Raw genomic sequence first — 22,370 nt, forward strand, 5'->3', positions numbered from 1 at the left:
TGGTTTCATGCGAGATTGCCTGAATTGTTTTGGGCAAAAGCGGTTAACCATGCTTGCTACTTGGTTAGTCGATTGCCCTTATGAGCAATGGCGGATCCTGGATTTTAAATTCGGGGGGTCCTAATAATAAAAGTCAAAAAATTTATAGACAAAAATAACATTGAAAAGTTAAATATAATACATTTCATTCAAAAATCATGTGCAAAACAACATTGCAAGCTATAAAATCCTACTTCAAGCGTCCACGATGAGGTTTCATAGTCTGAAAATGTTCCATGATAGCTTCATTACCAATACATGAAAAAACATCTTTCTCAATGTAAACAACTAAGCTGTCACTCAACCATTGATCTCCCATTTTGTTGCGAAGTGGACCCTTAATGATATTCATAGCAGAAAATGCCTTATCCACTGAAGCGGATGCAACCGGTAAAACCAAAGCCAGTTGAACAAGCAAATATACATATGCAAATGTTCGATGCAACCCTTTCTCCACCATTTTCTTAGCAAGCTCATTAATCCCCCGCAATTGAGAAAAATCATTATCAGAACGCACAAAATGAATGTAAATATCAAGTTGATCTTGAAGTGCCAATCTATCTCGATCCATGAAATCTTTAGGATACATCTGAGCAAGGCGAACAAGCTTCTCTCTATCAAAAGCTACAAATGAATCATTCGGACTCAAACATGCCAAGAAAATAAGCAATTCAGTATTACCTTCAGTGAAGCGATCATCTAATTCTGTTAGTTGGAAATCAATGATCTCAAAAAAGAGCTCCACTTTGTAATGATGACGATTGGTCTTTCTTGGAGCCTTACGCAATGACTTCCCTTGAATGACATATAAATCATCCATATTAAGCACCTCAATTTCATCTTCAACACAAAAGGATGATACTTTATCAACCAAAAGATCAAATTTTTCATCATTCCTCATGCAACGTAGTTGTTCTTTACATGTCTTGACTAAAGCCATTGCATTCACAATCTCTTGATTTTTTTTTTTGTAATGCTTGTGACAAATCATTTGTAACTCCTAATATAGATTTCATCAAAAAGAGGAGGAACACAAACTCAAAAAATTGTAAATCTTTTAATAACCTTTTTGTTTCACCAGCACTATTATTGTGGCAATCTTCAACAATCATGTCAAGCACATCCACCACAAATGAGAACATTGTAATCAAACTAATCAAAGCACCATAATGTGAATTCCACCGTGTATCCCCAGCACACTTGAGACTAGTTTCTTGATTTAACCCTTGCCCCGTTTCAAGACAATCATTTTCAATAGCTTTCATGAGATTTTCTTGTTGTTTATCTCTAAGTGCATCACGACGCTTACATGAGTATTCAACAACATTCACCAAACTATTAGTCAAAGTGAAAAAAGCGCCAACATCGGAGTTTTTCTTTGCTACGGCAACAAGAGCTAATTGTAGTTGATGAGCAAAACAATGAACATAGAATGCACAATTTTATTCATCCAAAATTTTTTTTAAGGCCATTGAACTCATCTCTCATATTACTTGCTCCATCATAACCTTGACCTCGTAGGTTTGAGTAACTCAAATCATGTAGTTTCAAGAACTCATCAATGGACTCCTTTAGTTTACTTGAAGTTGTTTCAGTAACATGTTGGACTCCCACGAACCTTTCAATTACTTGACCTTAGTTGTCCACATAACGCAAAATCACCGTCATTTGCTCCTTTGTTGAAATATCACGTGATTCATCTACCATTATAGAAAAGAATTTACTTTCTTTCACTTCTTTCATAATAGCCTTAATAGTTTCGAAGGCACATGAATTGACAATATCTTTTTGAATTGAATGAGCTATTAGCTTGAGATTTCCCGGAGTATTTTCCAACATAACTTCCTTTATTTTCTCATCATGATCCGCAAGGAATTGCAAGAGCTCTAAATAATTCCCCCTATTATTCGAAGTGTCAATTTCATCGTGGCCACGAAAAGGAAGGCCTTGTCGCAACAAGAACTTAGTGCAATCTATTGATGCATTCAAGCAAAGACGATATTTCATACACTCTTCTTCTAACTGTTTGATCACAACTTATTCAATATGTGTCTTTTGGTTCATTAAATAACTAGCCGCTTCTCTAGCTTTATTGTGGAAACTACCAATAGGACCAACATGCTTGTCAAAACATTCTCTTGCATTCTTCCATTTCTTAAAGCCTACCCCAGTGAAGGCATCGCTTCCTAATTGTGAAAAGTTGATTTTAAAGAGATAGCAATGAAGACAAAATGCCGCATCTTTAGATATACTATACTCGAACCAATCATATTCTTCAAACCACGAAACAACAAATCGTCGCTTTTTCTTTGCATGCAAAGTGTATGGGAACTCATACTTTGTAGGCCTACAAGGTCCCATTTGCAAATATGCTCTTCGGACCTCATCTTGAATATTAGAAGGATAGTCCTTCATTCGAATTCTTTTTCCCGAGTCTCTCTCAAGATTATTAGAATCAATGTCACACTCATTTTGTCTTGAGCTCGAACTACCCGAACAAGTAGATGGTGCTATTGGCTTGGGCTTGAAAAATCTTTCCATATTTCTTATTTCTAAACTACACATTTAACCAAAAACACAAAACATATACCAATCAACCAATAAACAAAAATTCCATCTAAATTTCAATGATAAAATAAGTATACAAACAAAAAACATATCAACAATCATATCAATAATAGACTAAAAATCTCTACCAATATCTAATATAATTTAATTGAGATTAGATTAATACCAAAAAACTTACTTGAATTTTGAACCAAATAGTGGTGGCTTGGAGAATTGAAACAAGTGGAGGTATAATATTGGAGTAATGTAATTATAATATGGGATTGGGTGGGATTAGAAATTTAGGGTTTTGGTTTTGGGTGAATATAAGAAAGATGGGGATTAGGGGGAATGGAAAAGCAAGAACCAGGGGGTGGGGAAGGAAAAGTGACTCGGGGATGGCCCATCATGTGGGGCTAGGCGTTAAAAGGACTCGGGAATCATGGACAAACGGTTGGGTTTTTTTTAAAAAAAAAAAATTAAACAAATTGGCCAAAACACTGTGTTTTGGACCAATTTTTTAAAAGGCCCTTAGGCCCTGTTCTTTCTTCTTCCCCCTGTCTTCTTTTCTTCCCCCCCCCCCCCCCGTCTTTTTCTCCGTTGCAAGCTGCAAGCTGCAGCACATGACAGCACAGATCCTGCTTCGAGGGGTCCCCCAGAAAATTTCTAGTAGCATTTTAGGATTGTCGGAGGGTCCTGGGACCTCCCAGGTCCCTCTATAGATCCACCACTGCTTACGGGTTCTTTGTTTTAAGTGTGCATACGAGGTATGGTCTAGTAAACCTGTTGATTATTCCAAATTATAATTTTTTGGTTATAGTGCATAAGTTCATATTATGAGCGATGAGATGACCAAATTCAAACCAAAATCACTTGAATGCATATTCATTGGTTTGAGAAATGATTGAAGAGCTACAAGTTATGGGGTCTTACTTACTAGACATCGACACATGACATGGAAATCCCTACACATGTGGCCGATTATCTCCTAATAAATACCTCATTCTACACCAAATTCTAGTAAGCTTTGGCTACAGAATTATGCCAAAAAACTCTTTTCTTTTCTTTTTTCAAAGCATCTGACTTAGGCATCAGATATCCACTCCTAAACCCCTCCTACTCCTTGGTCACTTGGTTTTAGTCTTTGATCAAATGTGTGTAATTGTTTTATAGATACAAATTTGTCAAGACTAAAGACCATGGATATTTGCTACCAAAAACTGGTGTTTTTTGTCGAGAGTTTGATTCAAATCTTGAAGAAGCTCTCACAATGTCTTTTAGAATTTCCCCTTTGAATTTTAATAATGCTTCAAATCTTTGAATTTTTAGTTTCTTGATTTGTGTGCCATAAAGAAAGGAAAAATGGCTGAAAATTTCGAGACGACGACGAACTACCGTCCTACATGCTTGGGTTCTCACCCACGCGGAGGACCATGGAGGGATGATGGTTGCCATCACCGCTGCTACTACACCAAAGAAGTCGTTGCCCACAACACTATAGCCCAGAACTCAGCGGCACATGCCCTAAGTTTGTTGGCCCACAGAGCTACCCTAGCAGTTGTTTCTGGAGCCATGCTAGCCTAGGTACAAGGTGCAAGTCCATATTGCAACAACAGTCCAGCAGCCCAAACGACATTCCTCATAGCCGACTCCCAAGACGGCCCAATGTGTGAGCTTAGCACGCTTTATTAGCCTAGAATCTCCTAAGCTTCCCACGCACGAGCCTAGTGCACCCTAGCACCTAGCCATGCAGGCTCATTCAAACCATCCATTTCGCCCGAGCCCAATGCCCAACAACCAAGCTCTCGCAAATCGACCTGCTCCACCAACCCGGATCAACACCCAGCATCTGACCTAGAACCAATCTAGCCGAACTGGTCCTAAAACTGGTTCAGCCAAACCACCAAAATATCTCCATACTATATTTGATTCAAGTCGAATAAGTCGGTCTACTAAAAAAACCATAAATCAAATCAGCAATGATTCCGACCCCTAATATGTGGGAACCTAGGCTTATTTTGCCAGAAGAAGCACAAAAGTACAGTACGTTCCTTGAATTATTGTCATCAAAAGTCCATACAGCTACACACGTTTACTGCGGTAAATTATCTATTTTTTTGTCTACGCGGAACTTTATCATGTTTTGCTGCTAGCTACATAACCTATATGATCCATGACCCTAAAAGTGCAACACATCCTTTGGACTGCTGCTCATTAATTTTCACACAATTGCATAGTCTATTGTGACCAGTTAGAGATTTTCATGAACACACTGGTCCTATAATGTTGTGCTACTAGTTATACAGCCTATGAAATTTGTGACATATAATGCAGTGCATTCCTTAAGAAGTTGCCCACAAGTTTCCTTACAACTGCACATTTTTTATGTGACTAGTCAACGATTTTTGGGTTCCATAGATCTTTATCATGTTGTGTTAGAGGCTACGCAACTCAAAAGATCGATGACCCCCAAATTACAAGAACAGTTGAGCTTTCCAACGACTTATAAGAAACTTCGTCATGTCACATGCCTCTGCCATATGAAACACGTATCGGCCTTGTGAAGTACAAGTTCTCATAAGCTCAAAGTAACATCACCAGTTGCACAAACATGTTCTGAAATGTATATACATATCTTTATCATGTTGTGTTACGGGTTACGAAGCTTAAAGGATCGGTGACCTCTTATTACAAATGTAGTACACTTTCTGGTAGCTTTTAACAAACTTTGTCGTGTCACACACTTCGCTTATGAAGTACAAGATCTCATGAGCTCAAAGTACACTGCTCATAAACCTTTCCTTAGTCGCATAAACAGATTCACATATCATGCGGCTTTTGTTCAAGCAATACAGTCAATGACCAACTTAGCAGTGCCAGCATCACACGGTTATAGGCAATGACACATAATGAATTTTGCAGCTTAACACCCTAGAAAGCTAAAACTCATAACATTGACACACCTGTTAAGAGTGCCTAATTTTATCAAAGTCGCACAAGTAGTTCGCACTTTTATGGCTAAAGTTTTGCAAGACACTCAAGCAAGCAAAGTTTCAAGCACATTCAAGTCAACTGAATAACGAAGATGGAGTAAACCGAATAAAGCAGTTTATTAAACTTCTAGCAATTGATAAATTGGCACAAAAGCTACCAATCTAACACAAGTTAAATAAAAACAAACACTAATTAAAAGCTTGGATGATCTCTGACTCTTCAGCAGCCACTTGCATATAACAACCTCTTCACACTCAGTAGCTCGCACTTGCATCGTTTCATCTTTAGCAGATCCAATCTCGTCAGTTTTACCCTTAACAACTCCATCTATAGCAGGTGAGAAATCAAAATCGAGCAGTTTCCTCCTTCTTGGCTGACAACATAAATGCGACAGCAATAGAATAAGCAAGCTTTGATGTCTCTTGAGCAGTTGAATCCACTTTCCCAAGTGACAAAATTTCCTTCCCACTTTTCATAGTGGCGAACCTTTCAGAAGTCAATTTAGATTTAGCCACAAATAAATGTATCATTTTTTCTTTGAACCTGGGCTCTAGGGGCAACACAGAGCTCTTGGGTGAATGATCTTATCAGCCAAGACTTTAGCTTTTTTCGGAGTGACAGAAATCACAGGTTCAGTAGTTTTCTTTTTATCCTTTAAGGGGAGATAACTCGATAACAAGCTTCCTAGAAGTAGGAGAACTCCCATAAGCAATGGAGGAAATTCAGAATTTCTTCTCAATTGAGGTTCAAGAAGCAGGCCAACCTACCAACTAGGCCCTACGACTTTCTCAAGGCTCTAGCTTGTGTTTCTCCTGCGATTCCTAGTTGTGTTAGCCATCTGCTCTTAAACTCCTAGCCGCACCAACTTCCATTATGCAGTTCCCAACCATGCCAACTTTCACTCTGCGGCTTCCAGCAGCACTGACTCCTTCTTTGAGGCCCATCTGAACCAATTCAGCTAAACGACTTCTAGCTGCGTTAACTCCAACTCTGCAACTTCCATCAGCAACCCAATGCCCCATGCGCTCAGCTTAAGCAACTCCAGTAGTAACCCATTTAGCAAGCCCAACTTGTGATGACGCCAACAAATCCTCCAAATAGGCCCCGCGACCCACTTACATACGCATCCCATCAACGCCTCAACCCTGCAGCGCGCTAAACCTAATCCTATGTCACTTGCTAGTTAGCGTAAGGTCCAACGACCTAGCTAGTGCAAAAACACTACTACAATATTAGTTTTAGGTGGCGGATGATAGTGGCGGATATTAGAAAAATTATGTCGGATAAATTATATCTGACACTTCATTTAATTAGTTGCGGATATTAGAAAAATCATATCGCTTATATCCGACATAAAGTCCTGGCGAACCTATGACACATTCTGGTGGTTTTTAGAAAAAATTATAAGTTAATGGTTTTTTAAAATATTTTTGACACATTATGGCGGTTTTTAAGTTAATGGTGGAAGTTATAACCGACATAAATTAAAATTTTATTATTTTAAAATGTTATATTGATTAAAAATAAATAAATAAACACATATTTTAAATATTTTTTTTTCACTCGTGAGTAAAGTCTAATGAACCCAATTCCCACAAGTCATAAATTTTCTAAGAGAAATAATAACAACAGACTACAATCTGAAATTCAAACAACAAGATACAAAGAACAAAGAAATTCAAACAATTTTTTTCAATGCGTCACAAAGAACATTGTCTGTCACATAAAAACACATGAACATCTGGTGTACTCTATCATGTCTAATTTTATCATTTTAAAATGTTATATTGATTAAAAATAAATAAATAAACACATGTTTTAATTTTTCTTTTCACTCATGGCCCTGTTGGATATAACCGAGATGAACAAAGCAAAATTTTGGACGGCCGCCAGAATAATCTCTGAATGTTTTTTTTTGGTAATTTTTTACACATGCTATCTTGGAGTATATATAAACATATTTGACAGTTAGATCGTTTAAACTAGTTTCGTAGAATGCATATCCTATCAAATTGATGGATTTAACAAACACTTAAGAGTTAATGTTATACTTCCATTAAGTATAAAATAAGATTTTACCACTAGTTTAAATATTATAAATTGAAGATCGAATTCATTCATTGCATTCTTATAAGGTCAAGGAGTATAGTTGTAAAAAATCATCAAAATTAGAGCTAAAATAACCGTTAAATTGTGATTTTTCGTTTATAACCATCGAAAACTTTTGTTCCGTTACCTAATCTCTGAATGTTTGTTTTTTGTGATTTTTTACGTATGCAATCTCAGAGTGTGTACAAACACGTTTGACGATTAGATTGTTGAAAAGAATGCGTATCGCATCAAAATGGTAGATTAAACAAACACTTAGAATTAATGTTATACTTCCCCATCAAGTATAAAATAAGACACTAGTGTAAATATTTTAAATTGAAGATCGAATTCGTTCAATGTATTAGTCAAGGAGTGTAGCTGTAAAAAAATCATCAAAATCGGAGCTAAAATAACCATTAAATTGTGATGTTTCATTTATAACCGTCGAAAACTTTTATTCCGTTATGTAATCTTTGAGTGTTTGTTTTTACGGTTTTTTACGTATGCGAACTCAGAGTGTGTACAAACAAGTTTGACGGTTAGATCATTGAAAAAAGTTTTGTAGAATGTGTATCGCGTCAAAACGGTAGATTAAATAAACACTTAAGAATTAATGTTATACTTCCATTAAGTATAAAATAAGATTATTGTGAATATTTTAAATTGAAGATCGAATTCATTCATTGCATTCTTATATGGTCAAGGAGTGTAGCTGTAAAAATCATTAAAATCGGAGCTAAAATAACCGTTAAATTGTGATTTTTCGTTTATAATTGTTGAAAACTTTTGTTCCATTACGTAATATCTGAATGTTTGTTTTTTTAAGATTTTTTACTTATGCAATCTCGGAGTGTGTACAAATAAGTTTGACGGTTAGATCGTTGAAAAAAGTTTCGTAGAATGCATATTGCGTCAAAACGGTATATTAAACAAACACTTAGAGTTAATATTATACTTCCATTAAGTATAAAATAAAATTTTGTGGTATCTACTAGTGTAAATATTTTAAATTGAAGATTGAATTCATTCATTACATTCTTATAGGGTCGAGGAGTGTAGCTGTAAAAAAATCCTCAAAACCAGAGCTAAAATATCCGTTAAATTGTGATTTTTCGTTTATGACCGTCGAAAACTTTTGTTCCGTTACCTAATCTCTGAATGTTTTTATTTTTTTATTTTTTACGTATGTGATCTTGTAGTATCTACAAACAAGTTTGACGGTTAGATCATGGAAACTAGTTTCGTAGAATACATATCTCCGTTAAATTTGCCTAAATTTTGAAGTGGGAAAAGTAATTTGTGCTAAATTTTTATTTATGTTTTTCAAGTATTGATTAGACAATATTTAGTTTGTGTGACGACATTTTCATTATACAATTATCTTTTTGTTTCTTTATCGCATATTTTACATGGGTTTTTATCTATTAAGCCAAACAATTATATTTAATTTTTAAAACGTATTCTATTTGAATACATATTATTTATTTATTTATTAAACCAAACAATTATTATTTTATTTTTTTTAAATCGTAACAAAATTTTGAGGGGGGAATTTAAAATTTTGGGAGGAAATTTTGGGGGGTTTATTTGCCTCCAATTTTTTTTTCTGTCGGTTATAACCGATAATAATGAAAATTTTATGTCGCTTTTTATTTTAAAAAATGTTTCTGTTAATTTTAACCGATAGTAATGAAAATTTTTCAAAATAAAACACCTCCATCTCACATCACATGGCCTCTATGGGTTTTAATCGATAGTAACAGTGAAAGAGAGTAAGAGAGTGGAGAGAGAAGGGGTGTGTGTGAGAGAGACTCGCAACTTCACATCACATGCCCTCTATGGGTTTGGGGACAAAGCATCAACAAGCAGAGGCACAGCCACAGTGAGCCATTGAACCACGTGACTCGCCGAACCCCCTAAATGGACTCCGACAAGGTACTATCTCTCTCCTCACTCTCTCTCACACATTTCTTGGCCACCTCTTTGAGCTATGCTCCTCTTAGAGGTTTGCTTCATCCGCATAAAGGTAGGTTTTTGGTGCCCAGATCGCCCTTGATCCACCTCAACTTTTCACTTTCGTCACTAATTCTAGTCGATCCGCAACTTTTTGCGCCTTTTGAGGTCTTACCCACTTTTTGCAACTTTTTGTGCTTTTTTTTCGAATTTTTTGTTTAATTTTGGTATTTCTTCTATTGTTTATGTAGTTATAATAATTTTTTGTAAATTATGTTTTCCTGAATGAGGTGGAGCTGCTTTAGGACAATTAGGAGAAAAAATTATAGAAAATGTGGGATTGGGTTAAATTATAATTGCGTTTATAAGCTTGTTAAGTTACTTAATATGGAAATTAAAGCTTAGTTGAGCTGAGTTTAGAAGTTCTGATTGCTCAAACTTTCCCACTTAGCAGCCAATTTGAGCAATTGGGGTTTGTTGTTTCCATAAGGGGCCTACTGGTTTCAGTTGCAGTTAGGCAGGGTGAATCCTTAGCAAGCACCAGCCTGCCAGTCATATTTTTTCAAAGCAAGCTTGAAGTTTGTGCTTGTGTTTGAACTTTTGTGTTTCTGTAAATTGCAAGAAATGATGCAATCACCAGTCACATTATGTCAACAACAAGGGTGGTAAAAATGGTGAACCCAAGCGGGTTAGTACTGGTTCTTTCTTCCATCCTTTACCCCTTTTGATCCATTTGATGGCTAAAACTATGATCAAACCTTTCTTCATCCCATTTAATTCCTTTTATAGCACAAAAAGCTGTGCAGTTTTCTCATTCATAATCAAGGATTACATGACATGAGAGAGGATAAATTCTATGTGAACACTATTTTTGGTCAATTTTTTATTTCATGTTCATCAAAAACAAAGTTCTAACATTTGAGGCTCTTTGTGAACACTATAATTTCTGAAGAATTATTCGGTTTCCATTTATTTTTGTGTTCTTGAGTGTTCATTTTGTTCTTAATTACAGACGATCAGTTATATGGCAGAACGTGTTGTAGGTGGATCATTTGGAATAATTTTCCAAGTATATATTTACTTTAATGATAGCTTAAGCACTCTCACATTCTAATCATTATTTCGAGCAGAAGAGGAGAAGAATGCTCAACGAGAAGAAGGGAGAATGCTCTCATGTCCTTTTTATTTTTTTATTATTAATATATTTGTTGTCGGTTTTATCCGATAGAGAATGTTTTACTTATTCATTATTAATATTTCCTGTCGGTTATATTTGACACAAGTTTTGTCAGTTATATGTATTTTCTGTCGGTTTTATCCAACAAAAAATGCTCTTATTTATTCCTTATTAATATATTCTCTGTCGGTTATATCTGACACAAGTTCTGTCGGTTTTAGAGTATTTTATGTCGGAAAATTCATTTCTTGACGTTGATAAATATGTTGCTTATTTTATCCGTCACTGCATCCATTTTCTGTCGAATTTTACATAATATCCGACAATAATGTATGTTTATTGTCGGTTTTTGGACCACCAGAAATAGATAATTTTGTAGTAGTGAAATGTTGACTCTAAGAAATGTTTTTGCACCACACATCTGCGAATATCTCGGCCTTTCTTCTGATTTCAAATTAAAGATTGTATCAGTCGTCTCTAAGTTTAAGCCATTTAAGTGTTTCACCATTCATATGATCAGAAATCGAAATATTGTGGAGTTACCGACAGAGCATTTGGTGCCAAATTTGGAAAAGATGACAAGCATGCGAATTGAACCAAATAGAGGCCCACCCAAACAAACAAGTAGGTGAGGATTGTCTTTCGTTTTCAATATTGTTGGGGTCTGTGATGTTTTGGATTTATTGTGTGCTTTTATAATCACTTTGGGTTCAGTATTTGAAGTATATAACTGCAATTTACCAATATTGACTTCTTTCTTATACAGTTCCACTAATACAGAAAGTGAACCAGATGTCAACAAATTACCTACTGCAAACCATTAGCGGAAAAATCTCAAAAGCTATTATCTGCTTCCTGCCTTCTTTTATTTTATTTTATTTTTTTTACGAAGTTCCTTTTGCTTGTTTGATTGAATTCTAAAGTCTCTGTTCATGCGACATTGAAGGGAAAATGAGAGGTACCAACGAGTTGATTGACATCGACGCAATTACCCTTCGTTGAAGTGTGGCAGTACCAAAATAAACACAAAGACTAATTTAGTCAGATTATAAATACAAGACCAAATTAAGTGATAGGGTAAACCACATAAACCGTTTTGACATTTGAGCGCATGTTTTTCCTTGAAACTTACGTATTAGTATGAAAAAATGCTGTACACACAATAAAATCTTCACGGGCAGGGTATGCATCATAGCAGCGTATATTAGCCGGACGAGTATTCACACACAATCTGTTTCACCATAAGCTATATAAAACTCACTCTCATTGGCGACTTTAGATAAAATAACTCTGTTCACCAATAACAAGGCGCCACGTTTCAGTACATAGTCATTCAGCACACATAGGATTCCCCTCGTCCTTACCTTTATTTCCGCGTACGATAGCCGAACTTACCTAATAAGGCGCGAACACACACTCTCTCTCCCATCTTCGTATTGGACGTCGCACTCTCACCTGACCACTCTCTCTCTCTAACCTCTCTTTCTCTCTCCTCATTCTCTCTCCTTCTCTAACTCAACATCACTCTCTCTCCGCCTACAATACAAGACGGAATTACAGAATTCACTGCTTGCTTGGTAAGGTTTGATCAAGTTTTATCGACGACTTTGATTTCTGGTCGTGTTTTTTGATTTTCCTAGGAAAGAATACGCGTGAATTTTATTTAGTTTGTTTTTCGACTGTCTTTCTCTCTGTCTCCGTCTTTTTAAGTTGTTTGGTCCCATTGTTTTTCGAGGGATCGTCGTTGTCGTTCAGTTGTGGAATTCTGACATGGCCTCTTCCGCTTCCGGACAAGCCCTCAATCCCACCGTCTCCCTGAAACTCAAGCAGAAAGAGGTATTTTTTTTCTAATTTAATTTGATTTGTTTAATTTAACTAATTTGACTTTTGGGTTCCTTTTGTTTTTCTGGGTTGCCGTTAAATTTTGGATTTATACCTTCAATTGTGATGGGTTTTTACTTGGGGGGTTGATCGATTGCCTTGCAGTTATGGGTTTATCTGGAATTTACTTGGAGGCCCTGCAATTTATTTTTTTTTCTCTTCAATTTTGTTGAAAAACGTATTGATATGATTTTTCTTGGTTTTCTGGGTAATTTGATGGGTTAATTCTTGGGTACACTAGTGGTTTCTCCGTTTGTTTCGGTTAAAGGGTCGTTTTTTGTTGGCATTGAACTTTTAACAACTTTCGAAATGTAAATATGTTCACTTGTGGTTTGAAGAAAACTACTTCCGTATAGTCTCCACCCGTTTGTCGTCTGTGGAATTGTAGTATCGGACTTGTTATGATCACTGTTACTGTTAGTCACAATGACCATCTGCAAAGTTGTAAGCTTTCAGTATGTTGTTGCGTGCTTGCTGCTATAGTCAACATTGTATACCTCTGCGTTTTGTTCATTGGAAATGCTGGTGTTGGTTTGACCTTTTATCGTTACCCTCACCATTCATATTATTGCAATGTACTGTATTGTTGTACTGTATTGTTTTCAGTTTTTAGAACACCAAGTTTACATATGCAACGGAAACTGCATAGAAAATGAATTTCTTATATGTATGTATTATAGTATTATAGTTGCAGTAGTTACCGAACAATTCAGCTGCTCAGAGTACTTATTTCTCTCCTAGGAAGCTTGTTTCTCAACAAGGATCAATTAAGAATTTTTTATGACAGTATTGAAATTGACTTGGTTGGTAAGGGAAACAGTTAAGTTTTGAAGAATGAGATGGAAGAAAAAATTAAGCTGTGTTATCTGTACTAACTTTACAGCAGATGATTATTGGCTCCCTATTCTTATGTCATATGTACCATTGCATGGTTGTAAATTTATACTACTTTCTGTAGGGTGCTTTGGACAGTGATGCTGAGTACTCAGCTAGTGTAGTCAGATCAGAAGATGACGTTGATATCTTAAAGAGTTCAACATCAGGATCAACCAATTCAAATGTTGTCAAAACTTCCAATTGTTTTTCATCTAATGATGATGATATGAGCATGGACGATGAAGACAACGACGACGACGATGATGATAATGACTTTGATTGTGATGACAACGATGGTTTTCTGTATGATGACGGTGATGATTGCATGACTCTGCAATCTCAGTTTGATAATGTGGACTTGCCTCCTGGTGTCGAAGCAACTCTTCCCTGGTTGAATGATCCTTCACCGAGTGAGAAGCCATCCACTAAGACGCTAGCTATTTCAGATCTACCACCATGTAGTTCAACTGTTCCTTCTGAGGCAAGTTCTAGTAAGGAACCGGCAGACAGCAATGATGACAGTATCATGCAAAAGTCTCAACAGTTTAAGAAATTTGATATGGTGGAAGATTTCTCGGATCACCACTTTAGCCGCATGGGATTTTCAGATGAGCAGGTGAGTTGAATTAGTTGAACTTGTGCTTCACACCTGTCCCCTCGTGAACAGTTATGTGTGAGCATGTGCATGTGTCCACATCTCTCCTTATGGATGTGCCTTGGTCTGGCTGTGTGACACAGGCTTGAGTGCACGCGTAAACTCTGCATGCGCAAAATGTGGAGCGTGTTGTCTGTCTTTGTGAATATGGACTAATCTGTGTTTGTTTCTTGATAGCCACCCAGATATTGGGCAAAGCGAATTCAGGATGAATGGAAGATTTTGGAGAAGGACTTACCAGGTGAGTTCTACCACTGTGTATAGGGATTCATTATGCTTGATCATACCAGTGTTGAAATATTCTTGTGTTTGTAAGTTCTCTTTTAGTGCTACTGTTGTTTTCCCATTAGAAACTTAACCTATTTTCCTTTCTGGTCATGTCTTGGCATTAGTTTAGTAGGTTGACTCATTTCTGTTTTTTCTTGCACAGACACTATATTTGTCAGGGTTTATGAAGCAAGAATGGAACTTCTGAGGGGTGTCATTATAGGACCTCCGGGCACTCCTTACCATGACGGTCTTTTTGTCTTTGATTGTCTCTTCCCAACTAACTATCCTAAATCACCACCGGTGTGTATATGGTGCTATTGCATTGGTGTTTTATTGTATATTTTATCTTATTGTAGATAATTTTGATTTTCTTTTGTCAGATGGTGTACTACTATTCAGGTGGTCTTCGATTGAATCCAAATTTGTACGAGTGTGGGAAAGTTTGTCTGAGTCTCCTAGGCACTTGGAGTGGCAAACAAAATGAAAATTGGGTCCCAGGGCAATCAACAATGCTACAAGTTTTAGTCTCTATACAAGCTCTTATTTTGAATGCAGAGCCCTTCTTCAATGAACCTGGGCATGAGTCATCGTATGTTGGAGCAGAAGGGCAAAGGCAATCCAGAAAGTACAATGAGGATACCTTTATTCTATCTCTAAAGACGATGATTTATACACTAAGGAGGCCGCCGAAGGTATGATTACAGCAACCATCTCCATTACAGTACACTGATCTTCTATTTATAATTAACATTTTACATTGTTCCTTGCTGGAGAGTTGATTTACTAGAATGAAGTAAATTGCCAGAACAGTAGGGAGTTTGCTTTCTCACATCTGTGCTTTGTGAGGTTGAACTTGAAACAAGTAGCCTTGATGTATAAACACCGGTTCTGAGTCGAGTATTATTGTAGAATTTAGTTGTGCTAGGATGGTTTTTTCTGCTTGCTGTTGCTGTTAGAAAACTATGCTGTTATCTAACCCGCCATGTCCCAGAATGAATCTTAGAAGGGACAGAAGGCGGGATGTCAATTTGTTAGGAGGCCTAGGAATCTGTTATTCATCTTTTACTACATTTTCCAATAGATTTTGATCTTTGGGAATACATTTTCTCTCCTTTTGGGCTATAATAGGTGTTCCAAGAGTCAAATATTGCTTTACTGTCTGGTCACCAAGGCATGTTTGTGAAACACCAAATTTACTGATCTGGGGGTTACCTCCATTTGTAATCTTTTAGTGTGTTGATTGTTTCACTGCTTTGCTCCATGCTTTTTCAACGGGGATTTGGTGATTGCTTATTGACCCATAAATTAGGGTCTGAATTACGATTTAGTAACTTTGATGAGTATGTGGGTGTATTATTTGTGTCCTAGTGATTCAAATACTCTTTATAGTGGTTTTAGCAGCTTAGATAACGTGTCCTAATGATGGTTTTAGCAGCTTAGACGAAAAAAGTAAATAGGAAGTCAGTTTGTACGTAATCTTTTGTTTTGAAAGGCACTTTCTGTTTTGTATCTCAGGTTTGTAGCCTAGGTCGGTCACCTAATTAAGTGAGTTTTCTTGCAGTATTTTGAGGACTTTGTCTTGGGTCATTTTCGCGAACATGCACACAATATTCTGGCAGCATGTAAAGCATATAGTGAGGGCACTCTGGTGGGGTCTGATATCACATCCCAGAATGCAGAAAAAGGTGGCTCTGCACAATTCAAGGCAAGTGTAGTTAAGATGATGAATACACTTATTACACATTTCACCAGAAATGGATCAACCGACTGTGAGAAGTTTAGAGTTGAAGCCTGTATCACATTGGACTAGCAGCTGACTTGATGGGATTGGGAAGGTAATAAGAATTATAGATTGGCTTAGGAGAAACGAAATCAATGGACCTGCGTATGGTATTTTCGTTTCCCATCTGCTTTCCGATACTGTTATTCTGGAATTGGTTAGTTCGTTTTTCGGTCTGTTTTATCTTTCGGGATTCTTGCTAGTACATGTAAGTATAGTAGGAAGACGTGGATGATGGATTCATGTTGAAGTGGACTTGGCTTATTGCTACATTGATCTAATTGTGAGTCACAATTTGTGACCTTATTTATAGGCTTTTTCCAATTCTAGCCGAAACAATGTTTTATGTCAGTTGCCCACCCCTGCTTGACTTGTTTTACTTTCTGATTCCTGGGTGTGCACAATCAAGCGTAAATATCTCATAACGTGATTTATCACGTGATGTGAGATACAGACAAACACAGTAAATTTGGAGTAATAAACCTGATCTATATTATATAGTAGGTTCCTAGTCAACATAACCTGATCTATTCAGTCGTTATTTTGTACACCAACGAGGCATAAGGGATCCGCAGATTAGCTCATTGATAATTTGAAATGCCTACCAAAATTCGATAAAAAAAACAAAAGAAAAACAACAAACCCTACCAAATCTTGTGGAATGGATAACCATGAACTACAACTTACTAAAACCCAAAACTATTTGATAGTTAAATTAAATGGTAGTCATATTAATATTTTGAAAAATTGTGTTCTATTTTCTTCATTACAATCGATGTCTTAATGGTTTGGATTCTTTTATTTTTCGATGGATCCCTTAATGGTTCCGTATATGGTACCTATTAGAAAAAGTATCAGTACCATTTGGGTTCTTCACTAGAATTTATGTGTCCATGATAATTATTCGATCATTTATAAAAATAATGAGGTTAGTCATAAACCTAATTCATTTAGGGTGCGTTTGTTGTACCAGACTATCTCGGACTGGACTAGCTTCAGGGATTAAGCAGGACTGGCTTGGACTAGACTAAGCAAGACTAACTTAGTGAAGTGTTTGGTGCAGTATCGGATTAGAAGTAGGATAATAAAAATAATAAAATTAAGGGAGTTTTAACGAAAAGTCCGCGGTACTGTTCACTTTAACGAAAAATCATATTTTTACACTAAAAAGTCAAACCTGGTACTATTCATTTTACTCTTTATTTTGTCATTATCATTAAAACTCAAAGTTTTCAAGTCATTTTCATTAGTTTTCCATTCTTTTTCATGCTCGAAACCTCTCTTCCCTCTCCTTTTTTTTTTTTTTCTGTCCAAACTCCATAGATTCCAATCAAAGCTTTTCCTTCATTTTAATTGATAAAGCTCTCCGTCCAAAATCCACTACTTGCAACCACATCTTTCTCCTCCATTTGAATCAATAAAGCTCCCAAAACACAAACAATCAGAAACTCAATTTCAATCAAAATCGCAGTTGCGTTCCTTGTATACCCAACGACACTCTGATTCGAGCAGGACGAGGAAAGAGAGGGAGAGGATGTGATCTGGGTTGGGTCGTGCAGATCGGCTCGGCATCTAGCAGGACGATGAGAGAGAGGGAGAGGACGTGATCTGGGTTCGGGGCGCGGAGAGAGGGAAAGGACGCAAGCATTAGTGAGAGAATGAGAGTGAAGACAGGACGCGAGAGGAGAGAGAGAGGGAGAGGGAGAGACAAAGAGATGAGGAATGGTGAATGAGACAATGTTGTGAGGAAGGAGTTCTTAGCAATCCCATGGTTCAACACTGGACTAATTTGGACGACCTAAAGAGGTCCGGAGTCCACACGAGTTCGGGCTAGTCTCACTTAAGTTAGTCCCCAAGCATACCAAACATGGGGCAATAATCCTAGCCAGTCCAATCCCACTTAAGAAGGTGAAACAAACACACCCTTAAGATGTATTAATGAACCCTTGAACCAGTAATTACACAAATTTTACACAATTTCCCAACAACCATGCAAGGCCGTGAGAGAGAGGGAAACCTTGTGAGTGTGGTGGTGTCCCTCGAAATCAGGACTTTTAAAAAATTACTTTTTTTTTCATATAGTTTTTTTATTAATTTTATTAATTATGATAAAAATTGAAAATAAGAAATTGTACTAATGCAACAATGCTTAACACATGGCAAGTTATGAATGAATAGTGTGGTAGTGACATTCAACATGATCCAATGGCAAGTCAAGTCCCACGCAAGTTTTTCTCACCTCTTAGACCCAAATCCACCAAATTGAGTGAAAATGCTTTAAATGAAGCCTGAATTTTAAATCGAACTAACTAATTAGATGCCAAATTTTCGAGTCTGATTTAGGAATTAATTTGTTTCAAATTTGAACTGCATTGACACATGTTATGTAATCAGTACCAAAGAAAGAAAGAAAAAAAAGAATTGCAAAAGTCCAATAAAAAAAGTACAAAAATAAATAACAACTTCTATTCAATGAGAAAGAAAATGTGCGGTAAAAAATATAAAATTGAAACTCTATTATCTAGATAATTACCCTAACCGAAAAAATGATGGTTTAAGACTTAACTCTAAGTTTGTTGTCCCCTAAAGAGTGTCTCATTTGTGTTTCCTTATTAATATGTTGACATATGTAATTTAACTTAACTTAAAACTTAACTCTATTAACTTTATTTCTTTAACATTTAAATTTAAAAAAAATCCAAAATAATAAAAAAACTGTTGGGTTAATGAGGTGAGCAAACCCAAATAGGATTCTTCACCTTCTCAAACACCTGTAAAACCCAGCCATCTAAATCTCTACTCTCATAATCTGCAATAAGAACACCACTGTTCTTGTATATTTTTTCGTTCTTTTTCAAAGCCCATTCCATCTTCACTTTTTTTTTTTTTAACCCATATACAATGATTAAAAAAATAACACTAAACTTCATCATGAACCATGACATATCTTCAGGACAGAGATAAATTGTCAAACATTCTTTGTACTGATTTTTTTTTACAAAACCAAAACATGAAAGAGGCATATGATATGAGACAGGAGCAGAGGGAGTGGACAAGAGATGAAAGTGGGCATAGAGGGTTCAAGATTCATATACTGGGATTGATGCTTGCCCCCAAATTGTACGAATTACAGGAATCCCGATCCTTCACCCTTGTCCTTTTTTCTATTAATCCATCACTCGGATTGGGTTTGAAGATGATAATCGAGATCGAGAAAAAGATTGACGCCAGATTTACTTTGCTCAGGCGTAAGTATTTCATCGTATTCCAGAGTTTTTTTTTTAATTTTTAAATGGCAACTAAAATAATTTAACACGGTTATCCCAACTAAAATATGGCTAAATTGGATTGTTCATCCCGTGGTCATAGGACACTTGCATGATGACTCCGTGATGAAAAAACTAGGAATTAAACCCCCGTGGTCTAGAAGGTTAGCAAATTTAGTCCAAAAGTAAGATTTCTGTTAAAGAACTTTTAAAAGTTGGGATAAAACTGTATTTTATGTTCCAATTGACATTGAATTGGGGCTTTTTTTTATTTAAAAAATTAAGCATTATTTTTTTTTTTGTTAATTTTTATAAAAAAATATTTATTTTAAATGTTAATTGGAACTGAAAATACAGTTTTACCCATACTTTTAACAGTCATTTAACAGAAATCTTACTTTTGGACTAAATTTGCTAACATTCTTGACCACAGAGGTTTAATTCCAAATTTTTTCACCACAGGATCATGATGCAAGTTTCCTATGACCACGGGGATGAATAATCCAATTTGGCCTTAAAATATTAGCAAAGAGATACAATATGAGACAAAAAAGGGGACAGCAGATCCTTGGCCATGCAAAATATTTCTAGCGATGAACGGCTGTATATTAACCCCTTAAAATGCCGTCATTCTCCAATCTCTACTGTACATACATCCAAAACCCAGTGCATTTGCACGAATTGGTATCTTTCCTTGACTTCCAAGTTTTAGGAAACAAAACCTAGCAGCTACTTTCCATTTATTTTGCCCCTTCTTGTTTTCATACAACCTGAACCTACAAACTGCAACAGCCGCGCTGTTCTTTTGAGTCTCGAGACGATTGAATCTTGAACTTACAAACTTCATTATCATGGAGACTGCTAGCAGCCTGGGATTACCAGTCGGATGTCACTTCGAACTATCCGACAAAGAGCTTTTGCTTCACTTTCTTTACAACAAAGAGCAGGGTCTACCGCTTTCTTGCAACGCCATGATGGAGTGCGATCTTTATGGAAACGAAGAAACATGGAGGCAGTTGTTCGATCAAACTAGTGAAAGATGTCTCTACTTTTTCATCGTGTTAAAGAAGAAGACGGAGAAGGGTTCACGGGTAGAGAGGACCTCATCTGGAGGATGCGTTACATGGAGAATCCAAAGCTATAAGCATATTAAGTACTGGTTTGGTACTGAAGTGTTTTTATAAAAAGTGGGTATCAAAAAAAGTTGAGCTCAAAAAGGTGTTTGGTAAATACTTATTCTCACAACACATCAGAAACAGTTTTTTTTTTTCAAAGCACAGCAATACCAAACCAACCCTAAGGTTTATAGAATTTGAGATTGGAAAGGAAAAGTATGAACACAAAAGAGCAGAGAATTGGTGAGAATAATTTGTGATTGATTTACATGATTATTGGCATTATCACAGATTGTATATATATACATATTACATCAGTTGACTTTGTAAAGCCATAGAAGGTAAGTATTAGAATATAGTACAACAATAAAGACAGAGACTGAGTGAATCATGCAGTGCAGCAAATCACGTCCTAATGGTAGATTTATCTGCTTGATTTGCTGGACCTGTAGTAATCTCTTTATCCCCCTCAAGTGAAACGGAACAAAGTGAAGATTGAGCTTGGAAATAAGGAAGGAGAATCGTTCACGAGATAGTCCTTTGGTGAAGACATCGGCAATTTGATGTTGTGAAGGAATATGCCGAGTGGCAAGGACCCCGTGAGCAATTAACTCACGAACAAAATGGCAGTCAATTTCTATGGGGTGAGTGCGAGCATGGAAGACCGGATTTGCAGCCATTTGATCAGCGAATACATTATCGACATAAATGCATGGTGAAGTATAAAGAGGAAGACCAATCTCAAGAAACAAATAGCAGAACCACCGTAGTTCAGCTGATGTGGTGGCAAGAGCATGATATTCAACTTCAGAGCTTGAGCGAGACACTGTGGATTGCTTTTTAGCAGTCCGAGTTAGAAGGTTTGGGCTAAGGAAAATGCACGCACCACCAGTGGATCGACGATCATCAACAGAACCAGCCCAATCAGCATCGGAGAATCCACGAAGAGAGAAGTCCATTGAGGAACGGAAGAGGAGAGCATGCGCAACGGTGCCCTTGATAATATAGCGATAAATGTGCTTGACTGCTTGAAGATGAGTGGTTTATGGATTGTGCATGTATTGACAAACTGACAGCATCAGTAATGTCGGGGCATGAGAGAGTAAGATATTGGAGCCCACAAACCATACTACACTATGTCTCAGGTTCAGAAATTGGATCACCATCATGTGCAGATAAGTGTGTAGAGGAGAGGAATGGAGTGGGACTTGGCTTGCAAAGATCGATCTTAAATTTTTTTAACAAATCAGAAGCATAATGAGAGAGAGAGAGAGAGAGAGAGAGAGAGAGAGAGAGAGAGAGGTGACTGCCATTGCGGATGACCTCCATGCCAAGAAAATAATTAAGATCCCCCAACTTCCGACTGGCAAAAAGGTGGCACATAATGTATCAATGAACTGATGAACAGCAGCAGAATTAGAGCCTGTAACAATCAGATCGTCAACATATACAAGCACATATAAAGAATATGTGGAAGAGTGATAAATATACAAAGATGCATCTGGTCTGCTGTGGAAGAACCCTTGGCTATGCAAAAAGGACTTCAAGCGTTGAAACCATGCACGTGGAGCTTGTTTAAGACCATTGAGTGCCTTGTGAAGACGATAACATGCTTAGGGTGTTGGGAATCAACAAAACCAAGTGGTTGTTTCATGTAGACCTCTTCAAGCAAGATTCCATTCAAGAAGGCATTACAAATATCGAGTTGCTGTAAAGTCCAATATTT

At 36.7% G+C, this 22,370-nt stretch overlaps 2 protein-coding genes across 5 annotated transcripts; one reads left to right on the forward strand and one right to left on the reverse strand.

The window, feature by feature from the left end:
• Nucleotides 1–64: 64 nt before the first annotated feature.
• LOC126633948 (uncharacterized) lies at nt 65–979 on the reverse strand. Its single transcript, XM_050304462.1, has 2 exons — nt 376–979; nt 65–120 (listed from the first exon to the last, which is right to left on the reverse strand). The coding sequence occupies exons 1-2, from the start codon at nt 977–979 to the stop codon at nt 65–67; spliced, it is 660 nt and encodes a 219-aa protein (XP_050160419.1).
• An 11,218-nt stretch (nt 980–12,197) lies between these two features.
• LOC126582058 (putative ubiquitin-conjugating enzyme E2 38) lies at nt 12,198–16,614 on the forward strand. 4 transcript variants are annotated; one of them, XM_050246033.1, is made up of 7 exons: nt 12,198–12,378; nt 12,557–12,637; nt 13,641–14,174; nt 14,391–14,454; nt 14,644–14,783; nt 14,864–15,175; nt 16,045–16,614. In XM_050246033.1, exons 2-7 carry the CDS (start codon nt 12,572–12,574, stop codon nt 16,291–16,293), a joined length of 1,365 nt encoding a protein of 454 aa, XP_050101990.1. In that variant the 5' UTR covers nt 12,198–12,378; nt 12,557–12,571; the 3' UTR covers nt 16,294–16,614. The 4 variants fall into 4 exon arrangements, with proteins under 4 accessions (XP_050101990.1, XP_050101992.1, XP_050101993.1 ...); XM_050246035.1 differs by having other exon boundaries at nt 12,218–12,378; nt 12,537–12,637; XM_050246036.1 differs by having other exon boundaries at nt 12,224–12,383.
• Nucleotides 16,615–22,370: the final 5,756 nt, after the last annotated feature.

The sequence above is a fragment of the Malus sylvestris genome, chromosome 9, assembly GCF_916048215.2.
Source record: "Malus sylvestris chromosome 9, drMalSylv7.2, whole genome shotgun sequence".
In the NCBI taxonomy this organism is placed as follows: domain Eukaryota; kingdom Viridiplantae; phylum Streptophyta; class Magnoliopsida; order Rosales; family Rosaceae; genus Malus; species Malus sylvestris.

Coding starts and splice junctions, on each gene's coding strand:
- LOC126633948 (XM_050304462.1), bottom strand. CDS start 979: ATGGCTTTAGTCAAGACATGTAAAGAACAACTACGTTGCATGAGGAAT. Junction 121..375: donor TGCTATGAATATCATTAAGG/GTCCACTTCGCA, acceptor TTTTATTATTAG/GACCCCCCGAATTTAAAATC.
- LOC126582058 (XM_050246033.1), top strand. CDS start 12,572: ATGGCCTCTTCCGCTTCCGGACAAGCCCTCAATCCCACCGTCTCCCTG. Junction 12,638..13,640: donor TGAAACTCAAGCAGAAAGAG/GTATTTTTTTTC, acceptor TACTTTCTGTAG/GGTGCTTTGGACAGTGATGC. Junction 14,784..14,863: donor ACTATCCTAAATCACCACCG/GTGTGTATATGG, acceptor TTCTTTTGTCAG/ATGGTGTACTACTATTCAGG.